The sequence below is a fragment of the Equus caballus genome, chromosome 5, assembly GCF_041296265.1.
Source record: "Equus caballus isolate H_3958 breed thoroughbred chromosome 5, TB-T2T, whole genome shotgun sequence".
NCBI lineage: Eukaryota > Metazoa > Chordata > Mammalia > Perissodactyla > Equidae > Equus > Equus caballus.
The window spans coordinates 73305996-73324466 of NC_091688.1; the positions used below are offsets into that span (position 1 = coordinate 73305996).

General features: G+C 32.4%; 1 protein-coding gene across 2 annotated transcripts in view; it reads left to right on the top strand.

Annotated features, from left to right (window-relative positions):
- The window catches only part of DPYD (dihydropyrimidine dehydrogenase), a 768719-nt gene that overhangs the window by 181547 nt on the left and 568701 nt on the right, over window positions 1-18471 (top strand). For both annotated transcript variants that reach the window (XM_023641574.2, XM_023641571.2), the window contains exon 5: window positions 17352-17513. In XM_023641574.2, coding sequence (XP_023497342.2) covers window positions 17352-17513 — 162 coding nt within the window. The remainder of the gene's footprint in view (window positions 1-17351; window positions 17514-18471) is intronic.

Consider the following 18471-nt stretch of genomic DNA (forward strand, 5'->3'; position numbering starts at 1 on the left):
TGTCACTTGTGTTGTATTGTGTTAGGTTTCTGTGATTCAGTGGAGTTTAGGCCAATACTTCCATTCTTTATTTTCTTACAAACTGGATTACAGCTCTAGTTTCCAAAGGTACACTCAATTCTATTGTACCTCCTCAGTCAGTTTTTCTCTGTTTCGTTCGTGCAGGCTGTTGTTTGCAATTGTATCTCTCAATTGGAAGTACACATTTCAGATTTATCAAACTGTGAATACTCGGTTATATTTCTTGATGGTTTTCCTTTGAACAAAACAGTACTTTATATAAGAATGCATGAGATCAATCTATAAACGTAGTGAAAAAAATTACTGTTTTTTAAAAATGTTACTTTGTTTCATGATGCTTTATTTTAAGCAACACAGATATCTTCTCTTTTCATAATTTTACATTAAATTGTAAAGCATTGATTTCTCCACTAATTTCCTTAAAGAATCTGTGTGCTCAGATTTGTGTGGCTTTTAAATCTAGATAAATAAATTTAATAATACACTTTAGAGAAAAGCTAACTAAATGCCTCAAGGTAAAAGAAAAGCTGCTTCTTTATCATAGATCTCTGTTGACAGTAACTAAAAGTGAGGCGAGCAACAAAATTTAACTAGGAGAATTTATTGATAAATACTATTGACAACAATATTTTTGATTGAAAATAGTTGTCTTGATGTATGCACATGCATGTGTGTGTACACGTACATTAAATACACATACATGCATATAAATGGTACAAGCGTTACAAAGCAGAAGTGCAATCAATAGATTTAGTCCATCCTCCTTTTTGGTTTGCTTTTCAATTTCAATGGCTAAGCGGTTTATACCCTTAGCAAATAAAAAGCTAATCATTTCCAGAGTAATTTTCTAAAAGCATAGCTCTAATTATTATTACTCCTTTGTTCAAAAACATTCAGTGGCTCCCCAGTGCCTAGAAACTAATGCCCAAATACTTAACCTATTGTGTAACTCTATTGGGCTTTCTTCCACTATCATGATAGAGAAGTAAATAGATGAAAAAAATATTAGGGAGTCCATAATTTATTACCCAGTAATTTTTAAAAATGTGAACATTTTAGATATATAAAACAAAGAAGTAGTGATAAAATTTTAGGCTACCTTTGGTATACAAGGCTAGAGACCTCACTTGTATTGCTAGATGATAACTGTGAGACCTCTGTCCATTCCAAGAGTACTGACAGAAACTTACCTACTTGTCATAAGATGGGGCTCAAGAAAACACAGCTTTTAAATCTATCTCTGTTATGCTCCTAGAGAGAAACAAGCCATTATCCTGCAGAGTTGAATATGCTATTTGGTTTAAGTAAATAAGTCTGAACTCATGCGTCAATTTCTTTTACAGTTGAGGTGCCCGTTTTTGAGTAATGTGAAAAAAAAATATTTTTTCTAGGGCTGAGTGTATTCGAAATTTTACAACTGTTATACTGTATGTTATAGGTCTGTGTCGTTTGGGGTGTTAGTGTGAGTGGGTCTTGTGGCATAAAGTACTGTAGTTCTAATTAGCTCCTTCTTATCTCATAAGATATTGTATATTCTATCCTTTTAAAACTTGATGAGATAGTATTGTTAATGCTTTAATAGTCAATATCGGATTAACTTTATTCCCATTTTAGCCAATTTTTTTTTCTTTTTCTAATCTTTTTTTTTCTTTTCTCCCATGTTGGAATTTCCAAGGGAAAGCAGTTTACTTTTTCTTGGAATAAATACTTCAAATTTTTATTCAGTAAGGGTATGTTGTTGGCAGATTCTCTTCATTTTTGTTTCTGAAACTGTTTTTCTATTTCCTCACTTTTGAAAACTACTTTCACTATGTATAGAACTCAGGATTGGTAGTTTTTTTTTTTTTCTCCTCAAAGAAGATATCATTTCAGTGTGTTTTGCCATGCATTAATGCTATTGGAAAGTCAACAGAAGCCTAATTATTGCTCCTTTGAGGGTAATATGTCTTTGGAGTGTGACTGTTTTAAGTGTCTTCTTATCTTTGGTGTCCAACAATTTTACAATGATTTATCTAAGTCTGGATTTCTTCTTATTTATCCTGCTTGGTTTTCATTGATATTTTAGAATCTGTGGATTGATGTCTTTCATCATTTGGAGGAATTTCTCATTGTTTCTCTCTCATCTCTTTATGGGACTCTTGTTAGATGTATGTTAAACTTTCTTCCTTTATTCTCCATGGCTCTTGACTTATCACTTTCATCTCCTTGTTTTTTGGGGGTTACTTTCTGGATAATTTCCTTCAATCCTATTTTCAGATTTACTAATACCTTCTTCACCCGTTTCAAATATATTGTTAAAATAGTCTACTGAGTTTTGAGCTGCAATTTTATCTCTCATTTCCAGGAGTTTTTTATATGTATTTTTAAAAATTCTGCTAGGTTTTTATTCACTTTGAAAGCCTGTCACTTTTAAAAACATATAAAAATACTTAGTTTCATATTCTGAGAATCCCACTATTTTAAGTTTCTATGAGTCTGATTATACTGTCTGATGTCTACTGGCTCCACTCATAGTGCTTTGTTTCCTTGTATGTTTACAAATGTGTTACTCTGGCTGCTGATTTTCTTTGAAGCTTTATCTGTGGACTGTGGGTACTGCAATGATTACATGTGTCTTTAGAAGGGATTCACATATACTATGTTCTGAGAGGACCTGAAAATGGAAGCCTATGTTCACCTGGTTTGGAAAACGCTTTTAAAATGATTCCACTTATTTCTCTGGCTTAGTGCCTTTTCATTTTCAGTCTCTGGACATGACAGCTCATGGATACATTCACAATAACTTTGTAAAAAATATTTTACCTGTAATTTTAACTTGTTAAATAAGAGGAATCATAGCAGATAACTATTTCTCAATGCATGTGGAAAAGTGCAATAAATATTTAGTATCTAATGGGTAGTCTAGATTAATTGAAACCTAGATTTATTTATTTATTTATTTATTTATTTTTTGATGAGGAAGACTGGCCCTGAGCTAACATCTGTTGCCAATCTTCCTCTTTTTGCTTGAGGAAGATTGTCAGTGAGCTAACAACTGTGGCAGTCTTCCTCTATTTTGTATGTGGGACTCCTCCACAGCATGGTGTGATGAGTGGTGTGTAGGTCCACACTCGGGATCCACATTCTCTAACCCTGGGCTGCTGAAGTGGAGCATATGAACTTAACCACCACACCACCGGGCCAGCCCTGAAACCTAGATTTTTATTGGTAAATACTAGACTAGTAATTTGGAAGGTATATGGAAGAAAGAAGCTTTTGAAAAATAAGACAAAAATATTTGCCACATTAGATACTGAAACTCACTATAAAGCTGCTATAATTGAGACAAGATAGTATTAGTAAAGGCATATGCATTTCTGGAGCTGATGAAAGATCTGTTCATCTGTGCAGGAACAGATGAAAGTCTGTGAACAGAACCAAGTAAATATGAGAACATGGTGCATAGTGAAGAGGACATTTCATTTCAGTGGAAAATAATGGGTTCTTTCAAAAGTGGTTCTAGTATAATTTTGACATTACTTTTAGAACCTTTCATCAGATCATCTAACATAAAATTTAGGTGGACCAAAGTTTTAAATATAAAAAGAAACATATTTAAGGATAATTTTGAAGCTATGAACTATATGAGAACAAATTTTACTACACACATTTTAAAATATATTTTAAAATAAAAACTACCAAACTTGAACTCAAGTGAAAAATGTTGTGCCGTGCATGCTTCAGGCCAGCTGCTAACTTCTCTGTTAATCAGAGTTCCTGAAAATTTCAGTGAGAACAACAACCCAGTATATTATGGGCAAAGGTTGTAAACACTACAAGAGAGGTAATGCAAATGATTAATAAGCATGCTAGAGATGTCCTGCTTCCGTGTTAGTGAGAAATATATAACTCAAAAGAGAAGACACTAGTTTTCTTGTTAGATTGTTGCAGTTAAAAAGTTTAATAACCTCCTATGCTATTTAGCAGAAGGAAACAGAACTCATACTGTGGAACTATATTTGAAATTTGCAAATATGTATACTTTTATGCCTTCAATGCTTTATTATGTGTTCTTCCTAGAGAAATAAAAGTACCACCATGTAATGGCATATGTACAATATTATTTATTGTAACAATTGTAGCATTGTTTGAAGTAGTAAAAAACTGGAGACAACTTTACTGCCCCTCATTAGGAATATTGCTAAGTCTATTAGGTTATATTTATATTATGGAATGTTATGAGGCTGTTCTTAAAAATGCATTATTTTATATTGATTAATCTAGAAGGGTATCCCTATTAGTAAAAAAGAGTAGATTTCATACTAATATGAATAGCATGATATTATCTTTAGAAAGAAATTCTACTGTCTATAAGGCTAAAAATGGCATAGAAGGATATAATTAAACTTTAGTTTCTTTAGTTTATTGAGGTTGAGGGAGGGGTGAAGGGAGATTATTAACATTTTCCTATTCTAAATTTTTATTTTGGTGCACAGAGTGAGAGAAAGATCCAGACTTTTTTTCTAAATGACTAATAATTCCAAATCTGTTTGTTGAATTATATATTTTCCTCGCATTCTAAATGCTACCTTTATCATATATTTAGTTCTATATTTATTTAGATCTATTTTCAAACTCTCTGTTTGTCCTATTTATCTATCTGTCTTTGACAGGATCAAGGTGTTTTGATTACTATACTTTGAAATATACTTATCATTGAATAAGGCCATTCCTCTGATATTATATTTATTTTCAAAATATCCTAGCTTTTCTCTACATGTAAAACTAGTCTTATGAAATGAAAAAAAGCTCTACAAAATAATTATTGAACACTGTGCTCAGACTATAATAAAATATTAATTTAAAATTATTAGTGCAAGCGTGTAGCCGCCTTACCTGATTCACTTATTAGTTGATATAACATTAACTGAATTTTCCAGAATTCAGCCTTTAATTTTTATATATAACTTCCTAGTGTTAAGTCTGGCAAATCATAGGATACTAAATTTATTAGTGTTAAAAACAAAGGACTGGAGTATTATTTTCAAAATGTCACATGTTTAATATATTGTTCTGAAAAAGATAGATGGATATTACATTATCTGTTGAATCATTAATGCTTATGTAAAATCTGTCTTCTTTCTGTTTTGTAATATCTGTCTTTGGGCCTTTAAAGGGTTACATTTTTACTTTTAATCACAGCAAATACAATGTGTAATGGTAACTGCTTTTCTTCATCTCTGCTTCAAATGATGAACATTTGGTTCTGAAAAACCTTCTATAACTCAAAGCATTGTTGATCAATAAATTTAAAACGTAAGCAATAGAAAATGTAAAAGTAATGTCGGTATTAACTAAATGAGAAAAGATTTTCATTGGACATCTTAAGCAAATTTTATATGAAGCAAGTAGTACCACATTGTGGCTGTGTATATGTATGGACACATTTAAACATATACCTAGGTAAACATTTTTAAAATTTAAATTATTGTTAAAACAGAACAATGATATATAGTTTATATATGTATGTGTAAATTAAACTGGAATCACAACTTTTTGTTTAGTATAATCAAGACAAAAATCTGTATAAACACATAAGACACATTACAATATTTTTTTAATATTAATAAGTACAATTCGATCTAACAGATTCTAGACCAAATGGAATTTTAATCTAACTAGCCATCTCATTGTATGGAAAAGGAATTTGAAACCAGCAAGGCTGTGATTTATCCAAGGTCACACAACCACTTGATAGTGTAACTGAATTTTCCTGTCCAGTGAGCTTTTGTCTGCATCACACTACACTATCTGTAGGAATAAAGTACACATATTATGAATCATTATTAAAATATATAAAGCTAAATAAGTCACATATTTGCTATCATGACAGAATTTTATAAGCACTATTAACATCTTGAATGGTACGAAAAATGTAATGGTAGACTTCATCATAAAGAAATCTGGGTTTAGTTTTTTGAAAACTGCTTTGATAAAGTGAAGAATTTTAAGTAAATTATTAAAATCAAAGCTAATTATGTAATATGTAAAGGGTTTAAATTAATATACTTGGAATGGAGACTTTTCTGATAAATCTATTTGTACCCACTGTGCACATAGTGGCTGACAGCTGGTTTTACCAGCCAAAATGTAATAACACACTATGATAGACACCACAACACCCTCTCAATTAAGAAGTCTCTCAAATTCTTGTGAATGAAGAGCAAACCCTCACAAAATAGTCTGACTTTATTTTGTTTGAGTAGAAGAAAATAGGAATGTGAAATTACAGTCTAACTCTCATGGCATAAATAATGAAACTCTGTCCTTATTAAGTAATTATTTTATGTATATTATATTCAACAACAGTCGCTGAGTTTGTTGTTTTAAATCTTGTTTGAGGTAAGATTATTTGAACTGTTTCTCAGCATCAGTTTGTAATTTTGCTATTACATATATTTGTTTTTGAGAATACAAATTTTTTTGTTTATTTTTTAAAGATTGGCACCTGAGCTAACAACTGTTGCCAATCTTCTTTTTTATTCATTTATTTCTTTGTTTTTCCGCTTTTTCTCCCCAAATCTCCCCAGAACATAGTTGTATATTTTAATTCTGGGTCCTTCTGGTTGTGCTATGTAGGATGCTGCCTCAGTGTGGCCTGTCGAATGGTGCCATGTCCTCGCCCAGGATCCGAGCCAGTGAGACCCGGGGCTGCCGAAGCAGAGCGCGCAAACTTAACCACTCGGCCACGGGGCCGGCCCCCTGTTTTTGAGAATACAAATTTATTTTGAAAACCCCTGCTAACAATTTGATTGATTTGATTCTTTTTTTGTCTTTTTAAATAATAAATGATTTTTTAAACACAAACAACAACGAAAACCTCCACGGTTTTACTCAGTGTTCCCAAATATTAGTAACCAGTATATTTTAAATTAAATCAGAGAAGGAATAATTCTCAGTTATTTGCTAAGTAGCCAGTAACATGTGATGCAGCTTTTTTTTAGTATATTTTTCATAAGAGGGAGATACATAAAGTGCAAATTAATCCAGATATACTAGATTTCTACATCAAACTTCTAGACACCAAATTACCCTTTTAGTATATAGTATATGTATATTTTTGTCTGTTCAAATAAAAGGAATTATATTTAAGCCATAATTCTGGTTGCCTTTAAAAAGATGTACTATTTAGTTGGGTCGTAAGGAAAAATAATCTCAGTGAAAACTAAAATTTATAATATAAATTAGAGAAAAATTTTTAGCATTTTTTGTGTAGTATATGAATGGGGATTCCATCAGTATTAATTTTACCTCACCTTCAGTAATTTCTCAAAACATTCTAATTTGCTTGTAAATTATGTAATATCTATAAATGACACTTACATATTTCTACTTTTGCTTTTGTTCTTAGCTTTAATGATCATTAACTCTAACATATCTGTTTCCATATTTTGCATTGAAGCCTGGATGTAGAAAGACATCCTATCTCCTTGAATAAAATTATATCGTGAATTATGGTATATTATTATACATGAACTCTAGCACACACTAAATAGAATAATCTTGCATCTTATTGTTTCTCTCCAGGTTTTTTAATTACCCCCTAGGAACGAAAAATTATGCCTCTGTAAATTTCTTACAAAATCCATTGTACGTTTTATCATTTTCTCTGGATAAAATGAACTTTCTAATTTTTACAACAGACAACCACATTATTTACTTTAAATTGGTCATTGAAAAACTGTGAAGCACTTTATTCTTTTCAATTTTATAGAAATGTTTATTTTTGACATTAAAAGATAAATGATAATCAATTGAATTTCTAGTATTATATTCTCCTGTCTGTTTATAGACAAGAAGTATAGATTAGACATGATCTCTGACCTTAATAAAAAAATTAGCAAAAGACATCAGAAAGATATATATCGATTGTAAGTGTATATTAACAAATAAAATGATCAGAAAGATCTAGTACAAAGAAAGAACACTATGGCATTATGCTTCTAGTTGGAAAATGGCTGAAATATTGGTAAAGCTTTTTAAAGCAAATATCATTTGAACAGTGATATAAGGTATGAAAAGGATGCATTTTGGTATAGATGAAAATTTTCTTCCATCTGACTAGAAAAATCCAGAGGCAACAACACTCATTCTTCAGGCATATCTAGTGCTTACCAAAAGGCCTCTCACTAGTAGGTGTTCAATAAAAACTTGATGATTAATGAATTTAATACATGTACACACATATGCTAAGTTATTCTAAGTAAGTCATAGGGAAAATTGTCAGTTCTCAAGTCAATTAAATAGAGAAGGGTGGATAGGTTGCAGAAAATAGAAGTAGAAGTGATGTTTTTACGTTTCTGTAAGGTATTTGAAGAATTATGGCCCTATTTACATGCCTCTGTGCCATTTCTTTTTTTATGGCTTAGTCGACTGATAGTTTTTCTTCCTATACTTTTTGCTTCTTTCCTGCTTTCTTTTTTATTCTACTTCCTAACATGCATTTTCTTTAATAAATGTTAAAGTCTTAAACTCTTAGAATTAACATTTTAAGAAAGCCTTTATAGGGAGAAAAAGCCTACAGGTGTGGGGTGGGGAGTTAAATTTATTAAATCTATTCTATGCCACGTAATGTAGTAGGCATCTTACCTGTGCCAAGTTTTTAAAAAAATACTTGATGTAATTATGACTAATTAAAAAAAAAGTTTTGATGTGCGGTTCTCAAGTGATGAAACTAAGGGTAAGAGATTTGTTCCTCCAGTCATCGTTTTTCCCCAATCAGATGGTATGGCAGGATTCAAATCCAGGAGTGTATGGCTTCAAAGCCAATGAGTGTGTGTGTGTGTGTTTGTGTGTGTGTGTCTGTCTGCACATATGCGCTCATGCATGTGTGTTTTCTAGTTTAGCATCTCAAGATCAGATAAAAATTTTATTTTCTGTAAGGATGATTATTTATTTCCTCACACATTAAGTTTAAGTGAGACTAAAGTAAATTCATAGTTCTAAAACTCTAATCATATTATGTAAAACTTTTCTAGAATTTAGTTTATGTAAGATATGAAAGGAGGATTTTCAGAATAAAACCAGCCAAAGCTTTTGTTCTGTCCCCATGAGAATGTGAATACTGTGAGGGCAGGAATTTTTGTCTGTTCTGTTCAGGATATACCCCCAGTCTCGTTTTGCCAAATGTGTAAAGACCCACAGGTTGTTTGCTGAGGGATAGTGACAGCCTGACAGAGGGTTCCTTGTGCCTTTACTTTCTGTTTGTTCTGCTAGAGACGTTTTCTATTCAGTTAGTGTATATCAGTACACTCACCATTAGATAGCTCAATCCAGAAATAAAAGTAATGTTAATTCACCCTTTTCACACATGCGAACTTACTGAAGTTTAGCCCAAGTATTTTTTAAATGCAACAGATTGGAGTTTATCTTGGAAGGGTGCTTCCATCTGTGAAAACTGTCATTGGAAGAAGGAAGAACACTTTAAAATAAATCCACCAGCTGTATTGATAATGTTGTAGTCATATGAAGGCCTGAATATGATAGGACTATTTGTTAAATTAGTTATACCATATGACAGGATAGCTGGCTTGTGAGTTTTTCATGTCTCTTGATAATGACTTTAAAAATCATTAAATTGTAGATGGATGATACTAATGCAGTTTCAAGCTATAACTTTAAAATAAAAAGCAAAGAATAAAAGTTCAAATTATCTTAAAGTTAACTCACATTTAAGTGGCTCATGTTGTACCTTAGAACCTACCTTAAAAACCCCAATGAGTAATAGAAAATTCAATACCTGAAAAGTCTGGGTAAGTTAATGGGCTGGAGAACATTCAATGCGTGTTCTTTTTGTGTTATGAAAACAAGAAACAGATCAAACATCATTTTTGTCTTTTAGATTTTTGTTCAAAGAATGGGTGAAAGTCCTTATGCTTTATGAATAAAATAAATCTATGTACAAAAGATCAGGTATTTATTTTTTATCCCTCCTGACACAGCCCTGTACATTTTTCTTCACACAATAGAAGACTAAAATGCTTGTGACTGAGTAACATGAAGAAACCAGTTGAAGTGGGTTGTGTATTTTCTAGAAGGAGACTGCTGGGGTATCTTTAAAGGACCCTTCTAAATTTAAATTTTATAGCCTTTACTTTTAGAAGGGTTGAAGAGCTCACAGAGTAGAAGTCAAACCTCTTGTTTAGAAGGAGGACTCACGAAATCTTCCCACTTAACTATGAGAGAAAAAAATTGGTATTGATCTTGATGTTCTCAATGGAAAGAGCGGAGGAGGTGTTACCTTGCTAATAGGTTTCTGAATGTCTTTGACTGTGAGTACCCGGACCCTACACGGTGGAATTATCTCCCTTTTCTTCATATTTGTGAGAGGTGGGCTGCAAAGATGACTTCTGAATCATAGTTCAGTGTTGGCTCTGCCTGTTTTCAGAACCATGTTTCTGTATTCTGTGATTCATGCCAATGCTTTCCTTTTTTTAGATATCATCATGTCTTCTCCTTCACATTCCCTATCTTTCTACTCCCTTTCTGACAATTTGCATGTCATCTCTACAATTATCTTTCCAGTTAGTCCCTTAATACTGGCTCCCTTCTATTACAGAGCTTCAATTAAACACTAAACCCTTAGGTTGATAGTCAAGATTCTCCATAATTTGGTTTAAGCACATTTTTCAAATATATCTTCTACTTATCATTTCCTAAGTGAGCGAATGAACTCCTCTTACCAAATTGCCAAGTCATTATGCCAAGACATATTCTGCACTTTCTTGAATATTTACTCATATCAATCCCGAATGACTTGTATATCCTTCCCTCTCATCTCTTAGGTCTATCGCCGCAGAATTGTTTGATTGCCACCTGTTTAAAGCTGATTCTAAACCTCAGCCTGAAATGAATTCTTAGTCTGCTACCAAAGCATCTTGATGTCAGGAAGCATATATTTGCATTTTAAAAAAATTCCCATAGTGCTCTTTATTTAAGAAACATTCAGTAATTATTATTAATTTTTATAAGTTTTATAGCCTCTTTCAATTTTATTTTGGTGTAAGGGCTACACTTGGAGTTGTGAGAGTGTTGAAGAATTGCTAGGCGGTTTCATTGTCAATGAGGTGCTGTGATAGATCAGCCCCTAGTAGTTTGACAACCACAGTGAGTCATGAACCATAAGTATGATTTTAAATGTTTTCTTTGTTGCATTTTTTTGAACAATGTATCTCTTTCTCTTGTGTCATCATTTTATGTGCCATCTTGAAACTTAATTTAGGGCTCATAAAACAATCAATATCCTTGTGTAAAAGATCCTTAGGTGTTTAATTAGATTTTATTCTTTCTGTGCTTTTTTTATTTTTTCAAATCTTAAAAGTGATCTGCAATTGACATTTTTTCCCATGATAGTGTTTTTATATTACAAGGACACTTCTAATTATGCAATAGGAATTTTTAGTCAGTGAGTCAGTCAATAAATATTTATTAATTAATCATGTCAAATGTTCCTGAGATGTCAAGTAAGAGGAGGGAAGAATACTGACAATGACTTTGAGATTTTCTCCAGCAGTGATTAACTACTTAGCTGCAGGTGCTAAGTGAGGGGATCAATGGGTTTAAGCAGGAATTGCGGATGTTTGCTTAGAAATAGGCTAATTAATTTTGACTTAGTAATTCTCATCATTGACCATCATTAAGTAAAATTATCCAAAAGCAAAAAATAAGGCCAAGGTGCTAAGTCTGTATCTGTTTACTATTATCATATTAAAATCATTTTTAAATAAATACAAGGTAACACCTAAGTATTATTTAATTTTCTAGGAGAAAGAACCATTGGTTGACTTCTGCTATTTAATGTTAATTAAAAATTCAGACTGAAAATTTACATATTATAGATCTGGGTTCAGTAGAGATGCAAATTATTTCTGTTCAGTAGAAAAGATAATTCCAAAAGTTATGTTTCATTGTCCTCTAGGATATTGTCCAGTTTTGTATCTAATCTAGCAATCTTATTCAAGTAATTTTTATTACATTGCTATATAATTTCTAGGGCCGTAAGTATACTTTAAAAAATGTAAAAGTTTTATTGAGACATAATTCATATCTCTTACAATTTGCCAATATAAATCTACAGTTCAGTGATGCTGAGTGTATTTGCAGAGTTGCAACCATCACCGCAGTGAAATTGAGGATGTTTTTATCATCCCAAAATGAAACCCCATACCCATTAACAGCCATTTTCCATTTTTTCTCAGACCCCCATCTGTGGGCAACCACCAATCTGCTTTCTGTTTCTTTAGTTTTGCCTATTCTGGATATTTTGTATAAATGGAATCATACAATATGTGGTCCTTTGTGAATGGCTTCTTTCACGTAGCATGATGTTTCCAAGGTTCAGCTATGTTGTATCATGTATATTTACTTCATTCCTTTTTTATTGCGAAATAATATCTGATCATATGGATATACAATTTTTTTTTTTTGCCTTTAATCAGTTGATGGGCAGTTGGGTTGTTTCTACATTTTAGCTGTTAGGAATAATACTGCTGTGAACATTAGTCTACGAAGTTCTGTATGGCCATATGTTGTAAATTTTCTTGGGCGTACTCCAAAGAGTGAAATTGCTGAATTGTATGATAACTCTATTTTTAACCTTATGAGGAACTGCCAAACTCTTTTTCAAAGTAGCTGCACCATTTTTCAATTTCATCAGCAGTGTGTGAGGGTTCCAGTTTCTCCACATCCTTGCCAGCACTTCTCATTGTATGTCTTTTTGACTGCAGCCATCCAAGTAAGTGAGAAGTGGTATGTTATTGTCATTTTGACTAGCATTTCTCTGATGGATAATGACATTGAGCATCATTTGTTGTGCTTATTGGCCATTTGTATATTTTTGGAGAAACGTTTATACTAATGCTTTGCCCCTTTTTTAATTGGTTATTTATATTTTTAGTAGTGAGTTATAAGTGTTCTTTATATAGCAAATTTCTTATCACATATGATTTTCTTTGTCTTTTAACTTTCTAGATGGTGTCCTTTGTAGCACAAAAGTTTTTAATTTTGATGAAATCCAATTTATGTATTTTTCTTTTGTTGCTTGTGCTTTTGTCGTCATATCTAAAAACCATCACCTAATCCAAGGTCCTGAAGATTTACTCCTATGTTGTCTTCTAAAGGTTTTATAGACTTATCTCTACCATTTATATCTGTGATCTATTTTTAGTTAGTTTTTATGTGCAATGTGAGGTAGAGATCCAACTTCATTCTTTTGCATGTAGCTAGTCAGTTATCGCAGCATCATTTGTTGAAGAGAATATTCTTTTCCCATTGAATTGACTTGGAACCCTTGTCAAAAATCAATTGAACATAAATATGAAGGTTCCATCTAGAATCTCAATTCTATTCCATTGATCTATATGTTTATCATCATGACAGTGCCATACTGTGTTGATTACCATAGCTTTATAATAAGTTTTGAAATCAGGAAATGTGATTCTTACAACTTTGTTCTTACTTTTCAAGATTGTTTTGGCTATTCTGGGTCCATTAACTTTTCGTATAAATCTTAGGGTCAGAATACCAATTTTTGCAAAGAAATCAGCTAGGATTTTGATAGGGATTGCATTGAAGCTGTAGATCAGTTTGGGGAGTATTGCCATCCTAATAATAAGTCTTCCATTTCATGATCATGGGATGTCTTTCCATTTATTTATGTCTTCTTTAGTTTCTTTCAATATCTGATGCTCTTGTAAATAGAATTATTTTCTTGATTTCACATTTTGGTTTGTACAATTGATTTTTGTGTATTGATTTTATATCCTACAAGCTTGCTGTTGTCATATATGTATACACACACACACACAAACAGAATGATATATATACACTGATGTCCCAGCCCAACCAGGCAGACAGGAACAGAAAGGGACAAGTTTCTCCCTCCTCCACTTTTTTGTGCTATTCAGGATCTCAGTGGATTGCGGATTGGATGATGCCCAACCACTGGGGTGGGCAATCTATTTTACTGAGTCACTGATTCAAATGCTAATCTCATCTGAAACACCTTCACGTAAACACCCCAAAATAATGTTTAATCTGGGCACACCATGGCATAGTCAAGTTGACATATAAAATTAAACATCACAATGCTAATAGTTTTTTAGTGGATTTCTTAGGATTTTCTATATACAAGATCATTTCACCTACAAGTAGAAATAATTTTATTCTTCCCTTCCAATTTGTATACCCTTCATTTCTGTTGCTTGCCAGATTATCTGGCTAAAACCTCCAGTATGGTGCTGAATAGAAGTATATCCCTAGATTGTTCCTGATCTTAGGGGGAGAAGGCATTTGGTTTTCAGGATGAAGTAAGATGTTAGCTGTGAGTTTTTCATAGAGGTGCCTTATCAAGTTGAATAAATTGCTTTCTGTTTGTGCTTTGTTGTACGTTTTAATCATGAGGGGTATTGGATTTTGTCAAATGCTTTTTCTGCATCTTTAGAGATGATTGTGTGATTTTTGTCCTTTTTTTATTGATACAGTGTGTTACATTTATTGATTTTTGGGATGATAAACCAATACTTCATTCCTGGGATAAATCCCATATGTATATTTTGGAAGTATTTGTGAATAATTAGTATAAATTATTTAAATATTTTGTAGAATTCACCTTTTGTTTTGGAGGAAGATTAGCCTTGAGCTAACATCTGCCACCAATCTTCCTCTTTTTGCTGAGGAAGACTGGCCCTGAGCTAACATCTGTGCCCATCTTCCTCTACTTTATATGTGGGATGTCTGCCATAGCATGACTTGACAAGCAGTGTGTAGGTCTGCACCTGGGATCTGAACCGGTGAACCCCAGGCAGCCGAAGCAGAACATGTGTACTTAACTGCTGTGTCACTGGGCTGGCCCCTTGAATTCACCATTTAAGCCATGTCAGACTCAAATGCTCTTTGAATCAGCTTTACTGTCTTAATGATTCCTTATTTATTAATGATTCAAATAAAATTTTTGACACATTTCCCTCTTTCTGTATGTGTAAGGGAGTCCTATGTTAATTTTTGAAAAATTTACTTTGACAATTTAGTGCTTTATTCTTGGCTCCTATTAGTGACACTAACAAAGACTGTCACAAAAACAGTGGTAAATATGACCAAATTTGGAGGAAGAAACAGATCTTATTCTCTTGAATTAAGAGTAAAAGACTTTTACCTTATAATAACTTTTCATTGGTCTGACAGAAAGATCAAAACTAAAGATCAAAAATCGTCTAATGAAGCATAAAGCATAACTAATCTAATGGGCTAGCTACATGCCTTCATGGTTATATTGAAAAGAGCTGTGTGTGTATGTTTTACGTTGAGATATGTACTATAGCTGAGTAACAATTCTGTAACCAGATTTTCTAATCTATTGAGAGGTGAACAGTATGCTTTAGTATTAGACAGAATATATCTTGGTCCTTAAGAGTATATGGTTAGACATATGACTTTGAATGCTGGCTCTGCCATTTATATGCAAATTATTTATGCTGTCCTACCTCAGTTTCCTTATTTATAAATTGAATTTCATAGCACATTCCTACTATGTATTCAGAAAATACGTATTGAAGTACATTCTTATGTATCAGACATGACTGTTGGTTGCTAAGGAGACACATTGAATAAAACAAATACTGTTAAACCATCATGAATGCTCTCAAAACCGTTCATTAAGATTAATTTTTAAATGTTTTATTTAGTTATGGAATATCAGTTTGATTTTTTTAAACTAGATTACAGTATTCTGGTTATATTTTTAATTGTTTCATCTATTTTGTTTGTGTTTTCTTTACCTGAATTTCCATCAAGATTATTTTAGTCTTTTTCTGCTAGCTCTCATTTCTGGATCACCTGTGGATTTTCTTCATTTAATTATGTTTTTTATGATTTTAAGGCATTAAATTCTGTCTCTTCTTATCCCTACAAATTTTTGATTGAGTGCTGGACATCTTATGTTAGATGAGTGGTGATAAAGGTCTAATAGAGGCCTGGCAGATTGCCAGGAATGGACTCAAGAGTCAATAAATAGTAAAGATTATTGCTATTGTTTATTATCTCCAGTATTCTGTCATCTTTAGAAATGTTTTCAAAGACCTTTCAAAGTATATTAAACAAAAGCCAAAGGAAAACTAAATGCATTAGTTTCATATTGTTAAGTGCATTCTACTATCTCTTTTTTAAAATGTATTTTCAGAGCAGTTTTATATTTACAGAAAAATTGTGAAGATAGTATAGTGAATTCCCATATATATCTGCACGAAGTTTCCCCTATTATTGACATCTGACATTAGTATAGCATGTTCATTACAATTAATGAAACATTACTTACATATTATTGCTAGCTAAAGTCTGTTGTTTCTTCAGATTTCCTTAGTTTTTACCTAATGTCCTTTTTCTGATCCAAGATCCTGTCCAGGATAACATATTACATTTAGTTGTCATGTCTCTGTGTTCTCTTGTTGACTGTTACAGTTTCTCAAAATTATTCTTATTGTTGATGTACTTGACAGTTTTGAGGAATACTGATCAAGTCTAATTCTTACTTTTGATTAAAGGAAAAAATGCCTCTGAAATATTCAACTTATGATTCCTTATTTATTTAGTAAATAATATAGTTGTAAAATTTATGAACAAGTTGGATTCCAAAAACTCTTGATAAAATGAGTAGGATTCTAAGCTACTCCGTAATAGTCAAATGTGTGTAAGGGAGTGATAAGAGATGGTTTTATCAAGGTCTATCCAGGGGTGCCTGTCTAATGAGTTTCGTTTGCACATTTGGCTAGTAGGATGTTATTGAAGGATGATAATCAACACAGAGAGTCATAATACATAGTATCCCCGGACAAGCTAGATGAAATGAAGTGAAAGAGAGCCATGGATGCTTTTAAATTTAGTAAAATGGAAGATAACCTGAAAATAACCTTTTTTTGTTTCCAGTTTTAAGATTTAGGTTTTAAACTTGTTCAAGCAATCTACCTAATATACCTTTGTTAAAAACGATGAGAAGAATTTTGGCAGGATATAGTTAGATGGCTTGTGAAAGAAAACTGTTTACAGAACATTTGTATTTTAAATTTCAGTTTTCCAAAATTGATTAATTGTTCCTTTATTAATACGTCGTATTTTGAGTACTCCTGTATGTTAGGTACTCTGCTATTTATTATTTAATGGTTCCTGATGATAAAAAGTGTTGTAACCTCCGAATCTTATATATATCTTGATCTTCAAACCAGTAATCTAATAGAATATATTGGGTAATTGAATGTTTAAGGTACATTGTTACATAATAAACCTTTATTTTATTTTTGCAGAACTATTATGGATCTGCTAAGACGATTTTTTCTGACAACCCACTTGGTTTGACCTGTGGAATGGTATGTCCAACCTCTGATCTTTGTGTCGGTGGATGCAATTTGTATGCCACTGAGGAGGGACCAATTAATATTGGTGGATTGCAGCAGTTTTCTACTGAGGTATGTAAGATGTGCAAGTTGTTTTATTCCCCCCAATACATAAAAATCTCAGAGTAACTTTAATCCTGGTACTTTGTTGATATCCAACATTTTTAGTGTGTTACACAGCTAAAGTATAAATGTTTTGTGCCATAAGCAGTATTTTTATTCAACAGTTTGGCTACAAAAATGAAATTTTATAAAACCATATGTCAAATTAATTGCAATCCCAGAGGTTATTAAAGTACTTTGACTGAAAGTTATATGTATTAGAGTATTTGGAAGCAGAATTTATTAATTTTACATTGGAGTGTGGCAAGGGAACCCCATTATGAAAAGGCTATCTCGCTTAACTGATTCTTTTCCCTGAAACTCTCTTTAAGCTTTACAGCTCACAATAATACATCAGCATTATTTTAGAATATTTTTGAGTAATAGAGGGTAGAGAATTTTCAAAAACCCTCAAACAATATTCTTTAACATTAGATTTATGAACTCATAGATTAGAAGCAGATGTGTAATTTCTATATAAATTTATAATGAAATAAAATGAAAGCATTTTGTCACTATTTATCCTGTAAGTTGGGGTCATGGCTTTCCCTTTTATGAATCCTTTGCATATGACTTTGATTCTCTGGGACATCTTATGCTCTCTGGGGTCTCCTGTTTGGAGTCAACTACCACGTCAATTCCCATGTATCATTTAAATGATCAGCTTATACTGAGGTTATGGTAAAATTTTGTAATCCTTGGGGTCCAGTTGGCTAGAAGGCCAAATTAAATGCCTGTCGACATTAGATTTTTAGTTAATGACTTCCCTATCTGGTTTTGTCAACTTAAACACAACGTATTCTTTCCTTTTAGGACCCTTCCCATAATATCGCTCAATCTTAAGTCTCACTTCGCTTTTAGTAATAAATCAGGGTTATTCCCTTCCTGCTTTCTGACAGGTTAATTCTAAGGAAGGGCTCATGGGAAT